Raw genomic sequence first — 18,856 nt, 5'->3', positions numbered from 1 at the left:
AATCAAATACCTAACTACTTTCTAGATGTATTACATATTTTGTTGTAGCTGCTTGCATCTTCACAGCTAAAACTGAGATCCTGAGATCTTTCACATGCTTTCTATAACTAGTTATGTCTGTAATTCAGAAAAGTTGAGTCATTCTATATTGATATACTGAACCAACAGAGGGAAAATAAACTAGAAGAACCAAGAGACAGAGAAGTATAAGGGAGAAATAAAAGGAGGGAGAGAAAAAGTTTTTTTGAAGAAAGTAGGAAGAAGAAAAAAGAAAAGCACAGCTGAATGGAGGAGAGCACTCTAAAAAGAATACAAATATAGCCTCTGATGTATAGTTTTTCACTAATGTGTAGCCAGAAATTTTCTAAAATGAATTATGAAGTAGTTTAAGAAAAGTACAAAAGGAGTATTAAAATCCAAACCAAACTTGTATACTTTATTTGTCCAAGGTGTCCTGCTCTAGTCTGCCCTCTCCCCACTCCACACACCCGATTCCCTTCATCCATATTGCTATGTGTGGAGCACCTTTAGCAAAAGGACCATCACAGTGATTCTGCAAAGCTAACCAAGAAGCCAACAGGAACCAGAAACAGATGTTTAGGACTTTGTTCATTCTTGGCTCCCTATTCTAGTGGTGATTCAACACTACTTCTTGCTCCTGCTTCTACCACTTTCAGTGTGTCTCAAGTTTAAAACACACAAGATGCAATAAGGCTAATTTAGCCGGTCATCATCAAAGGTATTAAGATATCCCCAGAAGGAAGAATTTTCCTAACACATCCTTTCATACGCCAATAGCCAGTCAGTGATTGTCTTCTGTCAGGTCCTGCTGGGATTGGGGTATTTGGGACATGGTACAGAACACGTGTGCAAGGACTATGCCACAGCATGGAGTCTGGCACATGAGAACTTAGGAGGCTCTTACTGTGTAGCCACTTGAGAGTTAATTCCTCTCTATCCTAGGTTCAGATTTGAGGCTGTTTCCCTCTCCTCACTGCCATCTCCTTTATTCCTAGAGTGTCCTCTTTTCCCACTCTTCCTTCCCTGATTTTCCTCCCTGAGTTCTTTTACTGTACCTCCTTCCTTTTTGAGATTGCATGCATGGACTGACATTTCACTCTACAATTTCTACCTGTTCTAAAATACTGCACACAATCTAACCAATTCAAACATATACTCTACTTCTGATACATCCCTATGGAATTTTCATCTTCAGGATAAAATATAAACTAATGAATTAAAACGTAATGCCTTATTCATCTGCTCTGTCCTGTTACTTCCTAATCTAGTAATTCCAACTAAGGGTAGCTGGCAGACCAATATCATTTGCAGGACTCTTAAAAAGAACGTATCTCTATCCTACAGTCCCCATTCCTAGCTAAGTTTCCTGTGCAGTTCATGTATAAAATGCACTAGCTTTGCTTTTACCAATCTTCCCCCAAGCTCTTGCATATCTTTATAACTCACTGTTCTCAGTTCCTTATGCAATAGCAGTCTTCTACTTTAAAAATCTCAAACTAGGGCTAAGCAATATAGAAATATGGCATTTTTTGGTGAAAGAATTTCAGGAGCTTTTACTCTGGTGCCTCAGTTTACAAAATATAGTGACTAGGGCATCAAGAAAACAGCCCAAAGGTTTGATTTTAGCATTAATTTACAAAAGACCAAAGCGTTTATAGAAACAACTAAACTATGAATGGAAATCATTCTAAGTACTATCAAATGAACAAGAAAGTTATTTCTTTCTTCCCTGATCCTCTACCTTTATACTTGAGGGGTACAATATATAAGAAAAAGCCACTGATTTAAAAATAATCAGTTCTGCCCAGCCGGTGTGGCTCAGTAGTTGAGCGTCAACCTATGAATCAGGAGGTCACGGTTTGATTCCTGATCAGGGCACATGCCTGGGCTGCAGGCTTGATCTCCAGTAGGGGGCGTGCAGGAGGCAGCTGATCAATGATTCTCATCATTGATGTTTCTTTCTCTCCCTTCCTCTCTGATATTAATAAAAAAATATATTTTTAATTTTTAGAAAAAAACAGTTCTGGATTTAGTTCAAATAGCACTTACTAATTTGCTCTGACTTCAGTGAAGTCACTTGACCATTCTGAGTCTCAACTGCCTCATGGTATACAGATGTACTGCTTTATCTTACTGGAATACTGTGAGGATCAGTGGGGGCACTCATGCATTCATTCATCACTGAGTATAACTACTAAGTACCAGGTATTGTGCTGGTTATGGAAATGAGCATTGCTTTCTTTAAACAGGTCATCAACTCCTTGAGAACAGTCCAGTATACAAATACTATACACAACATTAGGAGGTCTGAAAAGTGCTATGGCATCCAGAAAATAAAATAACTTCTAGGTAGTAAGGGGGAAATCAGGAAAGGTAGCTGTTGAGCTAGGCCTAGAAAAAAAATGTAGAACATAGAACAAAGGTAGGAGGAGCAAGGATGTGTTCAGGGAATGTTGAACAGTACAGATGTCAGACACAGAATATATAAAAGTTTTCTAGTCAGGAATTGTGTATTAAGCTGTAATGGGATAAGGTGGTCCATATGTAACATGTAACATGAAGCAAAGTATGGAGACCAGGTGTCAGGATACTGGTCAAGAGACTAATGCAGTGAGGTCCAAGTGATAATGTGATCCCAAAGTATACAAAATGCAGTTCATTACTATTGGTAAGCCCTGTCTCCGTAACACATTTTAAGCTTCTTAACTGTAAGAATCTTACTATTTTTTAGCATAAAACTTATGTTCTAAAATGATGTCATATATCCTGTACAACCTAAGGAATACCTAGTACAGTGCCGTTCTATTACCTTAGAATACGTACCTCTTCAGTGGGAAGGGCAACATATTCAGTCTGTAGAGGTCTTGGGACTGAGAGGCCAGGTCCTGGTAGAGACACATTTGACAGGCGCCTCTTTCTAACTCCACTACAGTTATTTGGAATCTTGAAGGCACAACGTTTATGATAATTTAATCCACAGCCTAAATATATTTTAAAAGGTTAAAAAAAATATTAAGAACCCAGACAACAGGCTAAATGGAAGCTAACAAATTCAAAAACAGGAAATGTGTAAGAAGGTTTATTTAGAAAGATCAAGTTTTTAGAATGGTAGTTCTTGAACTGTGGTCTCCAAGTATTGCATCACCTGAGAATTTGTTAAAAATGTAAATTAGCAAGCTCTACCCTAGATCTATTGAATCAGAAGCTAACAAATCAGTCCTTGAGGTGATTCTGAAGCATGGTAAACTTTGAGAATTACCGGGCTTAAAGCACTTCAACAAATTGTGGCCTGTGTACCAAATTCTTCCCAGGACATTTGAAAATTATATGAAATTCAAATTTCAGTGTTCATGAAGAATTTTATTGGAACACAGCAATATAACATGCTCAATTTTCTTTCACACTATAACAGCAGAGTTAAGTAGTTTCGAGAACATATGGCCAGCAAACCTTAAAATATTTACTCTGGCCCTTTACAAAACAATTTCATTGATCCTTCACCTTAGAGCAGTGGTTCTCAACCTTAGCTACACATTAGAATCACCTGGGAATCTTTTTAAAATCCTGATTTCTGGACCTCACCCTCCGGAAATTCTGTTTCTTTGTTACTAATGTTGTGGCCTCACCCCATAACAAAGAAACAGAATTTCCGGAGGATGAGACCCAGAAATCTGGATTTTAAAAAGATCCCCAGGTGATTCTAATGTGCAGCCAAGGTTGAGAACCACTGCCTTAGAGTTTTTTAAACAGAACTCTGCACCTCATCCTATTCCCTAGCAATTCTAATTTATAGCAACTTTGTTGTTGCATGTAAAACATTAATGTTTTAAGAGGAGAATAAGGAAGTTAATATCATTTAGCCACTACTTAGTGCCAAGAATTTTACCCATATTACCTCATTTAACTATTCACTCTTCATGAAACCAGTGGAGTAGAATACATTTTACAGACAGGGAAATGATCCTGAGAGGTTTATTAAGTTGCCCAAGAATATGACCCAGTAAGTGGCAAAGGAAAGACCAAAGTCTAGATCTCTCCAATTCTAAACCTGGGTTACTACCTAGTTACTAACTAATGATCTTATTCTTTCCTTGATGATTAGAGAATGCAAATGTGAAATCCTATTTCAAATGATACAACATTTAGAACACATACCTTCACATTTCAGACCCTGACGTACCAGTCCCCAGAGCATCTCACCACAATAATCACAAAAAGTAGGAGCTTTGTAAGAATGTACATAGAGAGTATGTGGACGAATCTGGAAGTCTTCTACTGTGGCCAAAGCTTTTAAAAAAGAAAAATATTAAATAAACCTTATTATACTTGCTATGAGCTTAGGAATGTTGGTCATGTTCATTTATGATGAACTATAGAATAATTTTTTCTCTGAAAGTTTCATCTGACCAAAAAATAAAGTATTTTTAGCATTTAATATTGTGGTTTTTTAAACTCTATTTTAGGAAGTTCATCAGCTTCAATTAATTTCAACTCCGAAAGCAGGTCCTATAGGTAGATAGTTTGACGGCCAAAAGCCTTTTCTTAAAGTGACAAGACTGGATTTTAAGCAGTTGTTAGGTCTATTTTAGCCAATTAAAAACAGTCTAACTTATAATACACCGAGAAATAGAATGCTAAAATAAAACCAACCAAACAAACAAATAAATAAATAAATTTGTGGAACCTGACCTCAATTTATAGCAATGTTCCTGTGAGAAATGTACTCAGTTCTAACTTAAGTTCTCAGGATATGCTCCTTGTCTGTTCTCCATAGTCCTACGTGGTTAACAAAGAGTCTCCTTTCCCCTCTATAAGCAAAGGAACAGTAGACACATCTGCCAGGAGACATCATCTCACCTACACCTGCTAGTCATTAGTACCCACAGTGGCCTGATGAAGGGCTGGATGTGAACGTGACCTCCAGGGAGGACAGGGAATAAAGCTCCTCCAAAGTGAAGAGGAAGACAAGGACTAAGACGTATACAGATGACTGGGGTTGTGGTACAGCAGACGGACGATACATGTAGGTACTAGATGAACGGGAAGGATCAGGGACTAATAAGGAAAGGTGATGCTCAGAGAGGATCTCAAAAACAGGCTGCAAAAATGAGCTTGAAAAGAGGAAAAACTGGTGGCAGGACTCTGGACTCTTGGCTGGCTTTCCTTCTCTTCCTTCTGTCTCTTCCTCTCATGCTTTTCCTCTCTCCCTCTCTCAGTCCCTGCCAAGCAAGGAGTTTTGCAAGCCTACCATATGCATTCTTTGTTCCTTTACATTCCTCACTAACAATCCTGCCCATCTGTTATTGGATGAGATCTGAAATCACAGGAGCTAAGAAACAATGAATGGCAAGAATGGGTGAAAGAGGGAAAGAAGAGATGGATGAAAGAGGGAAAATGTCCACTGAGAACAAGGAAAGGAGCATTATTTAAATCATGGAAACACCCAGCATTGCAGTTGCCTCTTCCACATTTTCATTACTTCTCTTATTTTCTTTTCTGAACCCCAATTCTTTTCTTTTATACTCTTTACAAAAATGGGAAAAGGGGAACAGAATTTTAGTGTAATTACTTTATTTCTTTGGCTCAAAGAAGAATATATTTCTCTTTTACTTCAATTGATAACCTCCTTAGCTTAGTAACACTCAAGTAATTCAGGGCTTATTTTCCTAGTTTCTCATCTGTGATACAATCTTTCTGAAAGTAAAAATTATGTGGTAATCATTACTGAAAGAAATAAGCAACTATAGTACAAAGACAAAGTATAATGGAACATAGCATTTAGTTGGAGAAAAAAGGGGGAGGGAAAACAAAATAAAAGAAGCTATTTACTTACCTGAAAGAACAACTTCTACTAGGTCTCCTTCATGTATTTCATCTGCTGAGGTAATGAGCTGCAAAATATTTTCTGAGTTCATGTCATGGCGAAAGAGAAGAATTTTGTCATACATGCCAAAGAATCCACACTCTGGAAACTGCAGGAAAATAGTCTTATATCAGTATACACATGGCTATCTGCTTTTATAAGTAAATGTCTCTTATGAAAGAATTTTAACCCTTTTAGGTCCAACGTTGAGGCTGACTCGACAGACCAGGCGCTAGTAGCAGGTCTAACCTTGAGGCTGACTCGACAGACCAGGCGCTAGGAGCAGGTCCAATGTCGAGGCTGAGGTTGACACCGCAACCCGGTTCAACATTCAATCCCGTCAATTAATTTGGACGAGACTGTTTGAATTCCAAAAATAAAATTGGACCGCAAAGGGTTAAATGTAGTTTTTAGCCTAACACTATCTATTTGCTAACAATTCTAACATCTACAAGACTGATCATGTACTTAAGCATCCTGGTTAACTTTCAAGTTCAAAATAGAAAAGTAAACAAATATAATTACTGATTATCTTAAAACACACGTCTCTTAGAAATACAGGATTTCTTCATTCAGTTACTGATGGAGAATATAAGTTTGAAATTATTGCTATTCTATCTTAGATAGCCAGAAACATAAGCAGTCTTTCTTGCACTCTAGAAATGAACTTCCTCGATGGTTAGATACTAGCCACATGCAGTTACTTAAATTCAATTAAAATCAATAAAATTAGAAATTTAGTTCCTCAGTCACTCTAGCCACACTTCATGTGCCCCACAGCCACCTTAGCTACTGGCTACCATTTTGAACAGTGCAGATATAGAACACTTCCACCACTGTAGTAAATTGAATAGTGCTGGTAGGTCAACAATTCCCAAACACAGTCACAAAGTTCCAAAAATCCAGTATTTTTTCTATATGCATATATAGACTCTAGCATTTACCCAATATTTTCTTTCATCTATTCACTGTAATTACAAATACATGATTCATTATGGTATCTTTAAAAACAAAACAACTTTTGGTCATAGCAGGAGACTTACAGATCGGTTTATATTTGCCCTAAGCATATTATTTCAATGCGTCTACATTTTGTGACTACAGTGCTTTGATACTTTGGGGTTTAGTAAACCAAGGACTAAAATATAAAAGTATGTGTTCTAAAATGTTTTTGCAGTAAAATTATTTAAGAGAAAATTTTAAGTGCTTATTTTACAAAATAACTGTGTTTAAATTTTAATTCAATTAAAAAAAAGAGACCATTTGCCTTGGGAAATGCTGCTCTAGATATTTCAAATTTCTTCAGTTAATCTTACAGTTGTATGCTCTCATTTTGGCTCCTCATGAAATATTCTTCAGTAAGTTACATAGTATGCCACTGGCTGCACTGAATGGCCTGAAATGTGTTCCACTATCACTGCACTCAGGGCAGGGATGTTGCTGAGAATATGGTTCATCTACATGACATGACAGTTTTTCTTTGTGAGGACCAATAAAGGAAATTCCTCTGGTTGGTTTTATAATATGAACAATTTGATCATGTAACTAACCATGCTTTGTTTACTTTGCCCATAGCAAAAGCAAAGCCAAGTCTGTGGCCCACTTCTAGCATCATGCTAGGTTGGATTCTATGGTATGTGTTTTAGGTAGAGATACCAACCTAGCTTCATCTTAGTTTCTAACCTTAATTTTCCCATGAAAAATTCTTGTATATATTTTCAAAAAAGCTGTCAAATTTTTGAATAAGTTGAATTTTTAAAATTTGAAAACAATGACTTAATTAGGAACTGAAGAGTTTATTTGTATTTTTTTAAAACCTGGGTAAACAATGGAAAATACAGAATTACAATTTTTATAGCACTAATTATTCTTCCAATTATTTGTCTTACCATTAATATTTATAAAACCCCATAATATGCTTTAAACATATATCTAACACTATAAAAATTTTCAATGGAAAAGAATGAAAAGAGAATGAAAAATTTTTTCATTAAATGATTTTAAAATTAAAATTTTATTAAATTTTTATTATTAAGTTCTACACCATCTAATGGAGTATAACACATCCCTTTAACTTGGTTGCGACAATTCTCAAGCATTAGTAAGGAAGGATTCCAGCCCAGCCGGTGTGGCTCAGTGGCTGAGCGTCGATCTATGAACCCGGAGGTCACAGTTTGATTCCCGATCACGGCACGATCCCCAATGTGGAGCATGCAGGAAGGAACTGATCAATGATGTTTCTATCTCATTGATGTTTCTATCTCTCCATCCATCTCCCTTCCTCTCTAACATCAATAAAAATGTATTTTCAAAAAAGAAAGGATTCCACATTTCATCATTATAAAAATAAAATCTCTAAAAATATTTGTATAAATAAAACTCATTTTAAAAATTCTCATTTTGCACATGGACCTGTGGTTTATACAGACAAAATAGTCCTTGTCTTCCGGAAACTTACAATGTACTAATAGGAAGACTAAAATAAACACAAACATACAACCTGATAAGGGAAATGTTAAACATGAAAAATGAACAAAATTCTAAAAGAAGGGGTAAAGAACTTTAATTGGGAAGGTGGAATACCACTTTAATAGTGATATTTAAGTAGAATCATAACAAAAAGAGAAACAGGGTTTCCATGGAGAAAAAGTGAAAGTGCAAGTACAAGGTTAACTGGGAGAAAGTAAGTGGCTCAGGTGGTTGGAGTGGAGTCATGTGCACCAAAAGGTGTGCATAAAGGGTTATGGGTTCAATTCCCAGTCAGGGCATATACCTAGGTGGGGGGGGGGGGGGGGGAGGTCAATCCCTCGTCAGGCTGCGTATGGAAGGCAACCAATTGATGTGTCTCTCTCACATCAATGTTCCTCTCTCTCTCTCTCTTTCTCAAACAAAAATCTATAAAACATATCCTTAGTAGACTTAATAAATGAATTTGGCAATGTAGCAGGATACAAAATTAACACCCAGAAATCTATGGTTTTTTAATACACCAATAATGAACTCACAGAAATAGAAACAAAAAAAGCAATCCCATTTACTATTGCAACAAAAAAAGTAAGATACCTAGGAATAGCCAAAACCGGTTTGGCTCAGTGGACAGAGCGTCGGCCTGCGGACTGAAGGGTCCCAGGTTCGATTCCGGTCAAGGGCATATACCTGGGCTGTGGGCACGTCCCCAGTGGGGGATGTGCAGGAGGCAGCTGGTTGATGTTTCTCTCTCATCGATGTTTCTAGCTCTCTGTCTCTCTCCCTTCCTCTCTGTAAAAAATCAATAAAATATATTTAAAAATAAAATAAAATAAAAAATAAAAGATACCTAGGAATAAACTCAACTAAAAGACTGTACTCGGAAAACTACAGGACATTGAACAGAGACAGAGGAAGACATAAACAAATGGAAGAATATCCCATGTTCATGGATTGGTAGAATCAACATCATTAAAATGTCCACCCTACCCAAAGCAATCTATAGATGCAATGCACTCCCCATTAAAATACTAATGGCATATTTCACAGACCTAGAACTCCAAAAATTCATCTGGAATATAAAAAGACCCTGAATAGTCGCAGCAACCCTGAGAAAGAAGAACAAAGTTGGAGGGATCCCAATACCAGATATCAAGCTATATTACAAAGCCATTGTTCTCAAAACTGCCTGGTACTGGCACAAGAACAGACATATAGACCAATGGAACAAAAGAAGAAACCCAGAAACTGACCTAAACCATTATGCTCAATTAATATTTGGCAAGAGCATACAATGGAGTAAAGAAAGTCTCTTCAATAAATGGTGTTGGGGAAAATTGGACAGATACATGCAAAAAAAATGAAACTAGACTACCAACTTACACCATACACAAAAATAAACTCAAAATGGATAAAGGACTTAAACATAAGATGGGAAACTATAAAAATCTTAGAAGGATCCATAGGAAGCAAAATATCAGACATGCCGTAGCAATGTCTTTACCAGTACAGCTCCTAGGACAATGGAAACTAAGGAGAAATTAAACAAATGGGACTACATCAAAATAAAAAGCTTCTGCACAGCAAAAGAAACCATCAACAAAACAACAAGAAAGCCCACTGCATGGGAGAACATATTTGCCAATGTTATTTCTGATAAGGGTTTAATCTCCAAACTTTACAGGAAACTCATACAACTTAACAAAAGGAAGATAAACAATCCAACCAAAAAATGGGCAAAGGACCTAAACAGACACTTTTCGAAAGAGGACATACAGAGGCCAAAAGACATATGAAAACATGCTCAAAGTTACTAATATCCGAGAGATGCAAATCAAAACGACAGTGAGGTACCATCTCACACCTGTCAGAATGGCTATCATCAACAAATCAACAAAAGACAAGTGCTGGGGAGGATGTGGAGAAAAAGGAACCCTTGTGCACTGCTGGTGGGAATGCAGACTGGTGCAGCCACTGTGGAAAACAGTATGGAGATTCCTCAAAAAACTAAAAATGGAACTCCCATTTGACCCTGTGATCATATTTCTAGGGATATATCCCAAGAAATCAGAAACATCTATCAGAAAGGATATATGCCCCCCTATGTTCATAGCAGCACAATTTACAATAGCTAAAATTTGGAAACAGCCTAAGTGCCCATCAGTAGATGAATGGATTAGAAAACTGTGGTACATCTACACAATGGAATACTATGCTGTGGTAAAAAGGAAGGAATTCTTACCATTTCCAACAGCATGGATGGACCTGGAGAGCATCATGCTAAGCGAAATAAGCCAGCCAGAGAAAAATAAATATCACATGATGTCACTCATTTGTGGAATAACATGAACATAAACTGATGAACAAAAGTAGATCCAGAGACATAGAAGCAACCAACAGACCAACTAACCTCAGAGGGAACACAGGGGTGGGGGAAAGTGTAAGAGATCAACCAAAAGACTTGTATGCATGCGTATAAGCATATCCCATGGACACAGACTGTAGTGAGGTGAGGGCATGTGCTGGGGGGTGGGAACAGCGGAGGAGAGGTCAATGGGGGAAAAAGGAGACATATGTAATACTTTCAACAATAAAGAATTCAGAAGGGGGAGAACCAAGATGGCAGCATAGGTTAATGCCGGAGTTTGCTGCTTTGAACAACTACTTCAAAAGTGAAACTAAAAGACGGAACGGACATCACCCAAAACCACTGGAACGCTGGCTGAGTGGAAGTCCTACAACTAGGAGGAAAGAGAAACGCATACAGACACTCAGAAGAGGCGCAGTGCTGAAGTCAAATTCTGAGGTGCGGAGTGCGCGGAGCGGGCTGTCGGCGGAGGGCCCGGTTGGCCTTTTCAATCCGGAGGGAGTCCCAGACTCTGAGCTCCAGATCCGGGCGAGTCTTTAGGGACCCAGACTCAAACGGGAGACGCGGGACTGCCTGGCTTCGGTCAGAGCGAGTGCAGCTTTCTCTCCGAGCTGTGCAGCGGGTACTGGGACTCAGAGAGGCAGAGCCCCTGGGGACAGGACTGAGAGCCGCCATAACTGCTCTCTCCGGCCCACCCTGTTGATCCGGTGCGACCCGCCTCGCCAAAGCCCTGCACAGAGGCATTTGCCGGATAGCCTCAGGCAAACGCCAGATTAGCACCTCCCTAGAGGACAGAAGTTCTCTCACTGCTGACACAGCTGATTCTTATAGCCACTTGGCCTGGAGGTCAAACCCTCCCTGGAATTAGCTACAACAATCAAGATTTAACTATAAAACTACGAACAAAGACCACTAGGGGGTGCACCAAGGAAGCATAACAAAATGCGGAGACAAAGAAACAGGACAAAATTGTCAATGGAAGATCTAGAGTTCAGAACCACACTTTTAAGGTCTCTCAAGAACTGTTTAGAAGCCGCCGATAAACTTAATGAGATCTACAAGAAAACTAATGAGACCCTCGATGTTATATTGGGGAACCAACTAGAAATTAAGCATACACTGACTGAAATAAAGAATATTATACAGACTCCTGACAGCAGAACAGAGGAGCGCAAGAATCAAGTCAATGATTTGAAATGCGAGGAAGCAAAAAACACCCAACCGGAAAAGCAAAATGAAAAAAGAATCCAAAAATGCGAGGATAGTGTAAGGAGCCTCTGGGACAGCTTCAGGCGTACCAACATCAGAATTATAGGGGTGCCAGAAGATGAGAGAGAGCAAGATATTGAAAACCTATTTGAAGAAATAATGACAGAAAACTTCCCTCACCTGGTGAAAGAAATGGACTTACAGGTCCAAGAAGCGCGGAGAACCCCAAACAAAAGGAATCCAAAGAGGACCACACCAAGACACATAATCATTAAAATGCCAAGAGCAAAAGATAAAGAGAGAATCTTAAAAACAGCAAGAGAAAGAAACTCAGTTACCTACAAGGGAATACCCATACAACTGTCAGCTGATTTCTCAACAGAAACTTTGCAGGCCAGAAGGGAGTGGCAAGAAATATTCAAAGTGATGAATACCAAGAACCTACAACCAAGATTACTTTATCCAGCAAAGCTATCGTTCAGAATTGAAGGTCAGATAAAGAGCTTCACAGATAAGGAAAAGCTAAAGGAGTTCATCACCACCAAACCAGGATTATATGAAATGCTGAAAGGTATCCTTTAAGAAGAGGAAGAGGAAGAAAAAGGTAAAGATACAAATTATGAACAACAAATATGCATCTATCAACAAGTGAATCTAAGAATCAAGTGAATAAATAATCCGATGAACAGAATGAACTGGTGATTATAATAGAATCAGGGGCATAGAAAGGGAATGGACTGACTATTCTTGGGGGGGAAAAGGGTGTGGGAGATGCGGGAAGAGACTGGACAAAAATCGTGCACCTATGGATGAGGACAGTGGGTGGGGAGTGAGGGTGGATGGTGGGGCGGGAACTGGGAGGAGGGGAGTTATGGGGGGAAAAAAAGAGGAACAAATGTAATAATCTGAACAATAAAGATTTAATTAATAAAACAAACAAAAAAAAACAAAACAAAAAAACAATAAAGAATTCAAGTTTAAGAAAACAAAACAAAACAAAAATTCCAAAACATATCCTCAGGTGAGAATTTTAAAAAGAATGAAGTCACAGAACCTATCAACAACGTTAAGTGAGGATTGCTGTATTTAGTTTATTTCCCTAGGGCAGTTCTCAATTGGGGTAATATTACGCCCCCCCCCCCCCCCCCCCCGCAGAAGATATGTGGCCATGTCTTGAGACACTTTTGGTTATTACAACCTGAGGTCTAGCAGCCAATGGATAAAGGCCAGAGATGCTGCTAAACAGCCTACAATGCACAAGACAGCTCACAAAACAAAACTGACCCAAAATGTCCACAGAGCTAAAGTTAAGAAACGCTACTGTAGGGAATAAGAGTATAGAGAGACTGGAAAATGTGGAAGGAAGTTGACAACCTTCTGAAAACTAGACATGCCCATATTTCCTTCCCTAGCTTACCTCAGCTTTGATTAAAAGAAAGAGGAAACGAAAGAAACAGCAAAAGCCATCAGGGTAGAAGCAAAATAGGCCTTTAATTTATCCTCTTTCCAAATTCCCCCAGGCTTTCCTAGACTTGCTTTCTACAGACTGTGCCAACAACTCCTCCTGACTGTACAAAATGAAGTCTCTTCCTAGTCCATTTGAAAAATTAATAGAATTTCATCATAATGTTATCAAATTCCCACCTCTTATCAGCTCTCTTTGCCCACTTCAAACTCTTTCTTTGCTTTTACATTAAAGATGGCTTCAAGAATAAAAAACAGATATTACCTTTTAATAACCACTTCAGAAGTTACTTTTTATGGTATGCATTTACATTTTTTAAAAGTAAAAGGTACCAATACTTGCAAATAAAATTTATTCAAGCAACTTTATGTTGGGAGTTCTTTATGTGAACCGTTTAAAGTTCATGCCATGAAACTTTTGTCAGAAAAATGGTAATGAGGCAGGAAGTTTTCAAGTTTTTCATTCTATGTGGTCAAATACAATTTTTGCATGTTAACAAAGGAGCTTTAAAATTTAACATTTATCTGAACAAATAACTTACCACTATACACTTTTAAAAAGGAGCATGGGTTTTATTCTAAGTACAATGGGAAACCTTGAAGAGTTTTAGTGTACATTTTAGTTTAAGTTTTTTTTTTTTAAATTCTAACTGAAGTATAATGAATAAGTGCACTAATCTTTTTTTTAATATATTTTATTGATTTTTTTTTTTTTTTTTTTTTTTACAGAGAGGAAGGGAGAGGGATAGAGAGTTAAAAACATCCATGAGAGAGAAACATCGATCAGCTGCCTCCTGCACACTCCCCACTGGGGATGTGCCCGCAACCAAGGCACATGCCCTTGACCAGAATCGAACCCGGGACCCTTGAGTTCGCAGGCTGACACTCTATCCACTGAGCCAAACTGGAAGGGCCACTAATCTTAATTAGAAGAGACAGGCTACTATATACACACGCGCGCACACACACACACACCCATTACCACTACCTAGACCAAAATATAGAACATTCTCAGCACCACAGATTTCTTTATATTCATTTAACTTTAGAAGGAGAACACTAAAATCATTTTTAAATTTGATGTCAAATAAATCTTCACAGGACATCTTTCTAATAACTACATCATAGTAATAAGCTACACAAGGGCAAGGACATTCTTTTTTCATGTTCCTTACTGAACTCCTAACACCTAGAACTTAGTATTTCACAGGCACTTACTGAAAAGGTTGTGGCCTACTGAGCAAAGTTAACTACTTTAACACTACTATATTTCCCAGGGACAAATAATTTAACACCATTTTTAGGAAAGTATTAATTAAAGAATAATTTAAATGATTCTGTTTCTAAATACCGATAAAAGGCCCTAGAGCAGCCATGGGCAAACTACGGCCCGCAGGCCGGATCTGGCCCGTTTGAAATGAATAAAACTAAAAAAAAAAAAAAAAAAAAAAGACCGTACCCTTTTATGTAATGATGTTTACTTTGAATTTATATTAGTTCACACAAACACTCCATCCATGCTTTTGTTCCGGCCCTCCGGTCCAGTTTAAGAACCCATTGTGGCCCTCGAGTCAAAAAGTTTGCCCACCCCTGCCCTAGAGTCTAGATGAGTCAATGAGAAGATTACTCAACATAACTGAGTTTATTCTGAACTTTCATCATTAATCTCCAACCCAGAATTTTCTGGGTATGACATACCAGAGGAGCACTTCATTTAACATTTGCTATTTCTCTTTGACACAAACCAGAACAATCTTTTTTCATTTTCCTTCTTCCTTGTTTTTATTAGTTCTGATTACTTTAATTCAAACTATCTGGAACTTTGTATCCTAGCCAAGGTCTTAACCTGAATATCCAGCAGAATTTTTTAAAAAAACACCACACACTTCTTCCAGTTGGAGCCTCCAGATTAGTTATGGTTGCCTAACACTATCTGCTAAGACAAAAAGGACTAGGGTGAAGAGTAGGATGACGCCTAGCTCTACAACCCAGCTGTCGTAGAAAAAATGAGACAGGAAAACAACCCGCAATGACAACTGGTTTCCAGAAAACAAAAGATACAGCTGGGTTTTTTGCTCTACTTTGGCAGGACCTGAAAATTACAGCCAACCAGTGCCTGCAGAGACAATGTATGCAGTCAAAGAACAGGCCAAAAACACTTGTTAATAAGGAATCATAAGCAAAGTCTTCAGGTCTAATGTCATGTAAATAGTCAAAACTAAAAAATGTTTAAATCAGCTAAAAACAGTCAGTCAACTTTAGTTAGAATTATTTCATTTTCAGTAAACACTGTTATAGGTTAAAGAATTTCCTTTCTCACCCCAATTACAATTACTATGCTCATTCAACAAATTAATGCAGTAGCAGTAGCATCTTAGAGGTACATCCCTTTGGCAATATGAAAGCAAGAAGGTGGGGAACTAACATTCATTGAATATAGGTGTGTGTTTTTTTAATTGACTTTAGGGAGAAAAAAAAAGAAAAAGAGAGAGAAACATCGATCACTTGCCTCCCGAACGCACGAGTCCTGACATGGAATCAAACCTGCAAACCTAGGTGTGTGCCCTGACCAGGAATCGAACCCACCACCTTTGGTGTATGGGATGACGCTCCAACCAACAGAGTTACACGGGCCAATGCTGAGCATAGTTATTATGCATTAGGTGTTGTGCAAAGCACTTGTTATAGACAATTCCATTTAATTTCTTCGAAATTCCTAAAACAATCTCAGTTCTCTAATAAAATGAACACAAGCTCTATTTTTTATAGTTTGTCATATGCTAAACACTAAAATCAAAAGGCAAGAGTAAAGCAATGCCAGCATGTTGGAGGAATGCTATACTCACTTTGGTATTTACTAAAATTTTAAGACCACCACAGGACCAATGGTGCTTCCAGATTTAAAGAGACTTAAAAAAATCGTGACTATTACTACTTGAGGGCACTAATTATGTGCCAGACACTGTATCAAGGGCTTTACATCTAATCACCATAATTTTTAAATGGAGGTAAATATTATGATCCTACAGATCAGGACCAAAAGTCAAGTGACTTGAAAAGGGTCTATATTCAAAAAACAAGAAAATGGCAGAATCAATATCATCACCTGAGTCTATCTCAGAGTCTAAAACACTACTACTTCTTTTTTTTGATTATTCTAGTTTGTGTGTGTGTGTGTGTGTGTGTGTGTGTGTGTTTAACACACACCAGTAACAAAAAATAATACAGATTTAAACACTCATGTAATTTTGACATTGGGAATCCATGCATGAATAAACACTATAAAACAGGCAGGGCTTCTGGCCTATTCCCTGGATCCTGATTTGCTCATTTGTAATATGACTCTCTGGTATTAGCCCCCAGCAGAGATCTGATCAGCCAGTTTCTGCTTGGCTCAATCCCAGCTCTACTTGCTGCTCACACAGACTTGCTTTCTTGGTTCTCCTGACTGCCAGGTCCACTAGCTCTTTGGCTTTTATCAGCATAAAAAGCACTCCTTTTAGCGTATAAACTCCTAGAAGGCAGAGATCCTGTTTGTTGTTAAATTTGTTTTATAAACCAACATGAAAATATAGGAATCTAATATTTATTTATTTATTTATTTACACATACAATCCTTGTTTAACTGTATCCATCCATATTCATAATGGACCTAGTTTTAAGCTCAATATCTTTTTCACTTAAACAAGCAGCATTCTAGCACATGTCTAAAAGGAATGTGGCCGAAACCGGTTTGGCTCAGTGGATAGAGCGTTGGCTTGCGGACTGAAAGGTCCCAGGTTCGATTCCGGTCAAGGGCATGTACCTGGGTTGCGGGCACATCCCCAGTAGGAGATGTGCAGGAGGCAGTTGATCGATGTTTCTCTCTCATCGATGTTTCTAACTCTCTATCTCTCTCCCTTCCTCTCTGTAAAAAATCAATAAAATATGTAAAAAAAATAAAAAATAAAAAATAAAAGAAATGTGTAATATGTTTATGTCATATGTATGCTATATATTTTTTGCCAAACACATCCCCATATGACTATAATATTGGTTCAAATTCAAGTTCACTATAATATTCATACTATGCTGGCTATAACCATAACCAATTGTTCTATTTTAATATGTATAAAGTTTACCTTGAATTATCTTTTTGTGAGCTATATCCTGTTTATTTCCTTGGTATCACTCTAATTTTTCCTGGATTATGATTTTTAATCTAGTTTCCCATGAGTGTACTCCATCTGACCTACTTCTCACATCTATATTAATGATGAAGTAACATTAATTCTAAAATAATCCTGTATAAAATCAGTATACTTCTTTTTTTTAAAAAATATATTTTATTGATTTTTTACAGAGAGAAAGGGAGAGGAAAAGAGAGTTAGATACATCAGCTGCCTCCTGCATACCCCCTACTGGGGATGTGCCTGCAACCAAGGTACATGCCCTTGACTGGAATCGAACCCGGGACCCTTTAGTCCGCAGGCCGACGCGCTATCCACTGAGTGTAAACCAGTCAGGGCTAAAATCAGTATACTTCTAAATAAATAAGAAATAAATGAAATTTCCAAAGATTTAAAACTGAATAATACAGACTCCACGAACTCATTGGTTATGAGTTTCTATGAGCTCAAATAAAACCAAAAAATATTCAAGTTAAAATCTTACCTTTAAAGTAAAAAGTACAACCTAGTTGCAAAAATATTTATGAACAAGCCCTGTAACATTTAATGAAAGGGAAACTAAAAGCAAAGATACTTAAAGAAAGGAGATGGTTTTACAGATCCATAAAACAAGTGGGCTATACTGAAATAGAAAAATCGCTGTTAAACACAGGAGGCATAGGTCATTTTCACAACCCACATAATATTTTTTGGATTGTTAATTACTTCTACATCAGAAGATAATGACAAACTATATACAGCATAAGGAATTGAAACAAAAACAGTGAGATGAAGAACCTGAATCCATATATATTAACCTCACTGATATGATTTTGAAACATAAAGTATACTGATTTGTTTGAAAAAAAGGTGAAACACATGCTTGGTTCATTAAAAATAAAATGTAACCAATTTACGCTACCCATCTACATATAGTTTTATAAAACTAGAGGTCCGGTGCACAAATTCGTGCACGGGTGGGGTCCAGCCGCCCCATCCTGATGGGGGCGCATCGGGCCAGGCTGGAGGGGGAAAGGGGCTATGGCTGGCTGGGGGGAGGGGCTGCAGGAAGTTGGCCGGCAATCCCCACCCGATTGGGGTGTTGGGGGCTGATGGGGGTGGGGCCAGCTGGGGGGAGGAGAATGGGGGTCAATTGGGGCCCGGATCAGGCTGGTTGGCTGCCGCAGTGGGTGTCATAGCCAACTAGTCATTCGGGTTGTTCCACCATTCCAGTCGCTGGGCTTTTATATATATAGAAGATAGAGACCATACCAGCCATCCATCAAATCAAAATAATTACGGCACTTAGCTACGGTT

General features: G+C 38.0%; 1 protein-coding gene across 1 annotated transcript in view; it reads right to left on the bottom strand.

The window, feature by feature from the left end:
• The window catches only part of PRKD3 (protein kinase D3), a 67,394-nt gene that overhangs the window by 37,120 nt on the left and 11,418 nt on the right, over window positions 1-18,856 (bottom strand). Inside the window, exons 3-5 of the mRNA XM_081100962.1 lie at window positions 5,855-5,993; window positions 4,177-4,308; window positions 2,845-3,002 (exon numbers count right to left, since the gene is read on the bottom strand). Of these exons, the coding sequence (XP_080957088.1) occupies window positions 2,845-3,002; window positions 4,177-4,308; window positions 5,855-5,993 (429 nt within the window). The remainder of the gene's footprint in view (window positions 1-2,844; window positions 3,003-4,176; window positions 4,309-5,854; window positions 5,994-18,856) is intronic.

The sequence above is a fragment of the Myotis nattereri genome (genome assembly GCF_964212035.1).
Source record: "Myotis nattereri genome assembly, chromosome: 10".
NCBI lineage: Eukaryota > Metazoa > Chordata > Mammalia > Chiroptera > Vespertilionidae > Myotis > Myotis nattereri.
The sequence above is the reverse complement of the archived record's forward strand: the minus strand, read 5'-3'. Positions and strand labels throughout refer to the sequence as shown.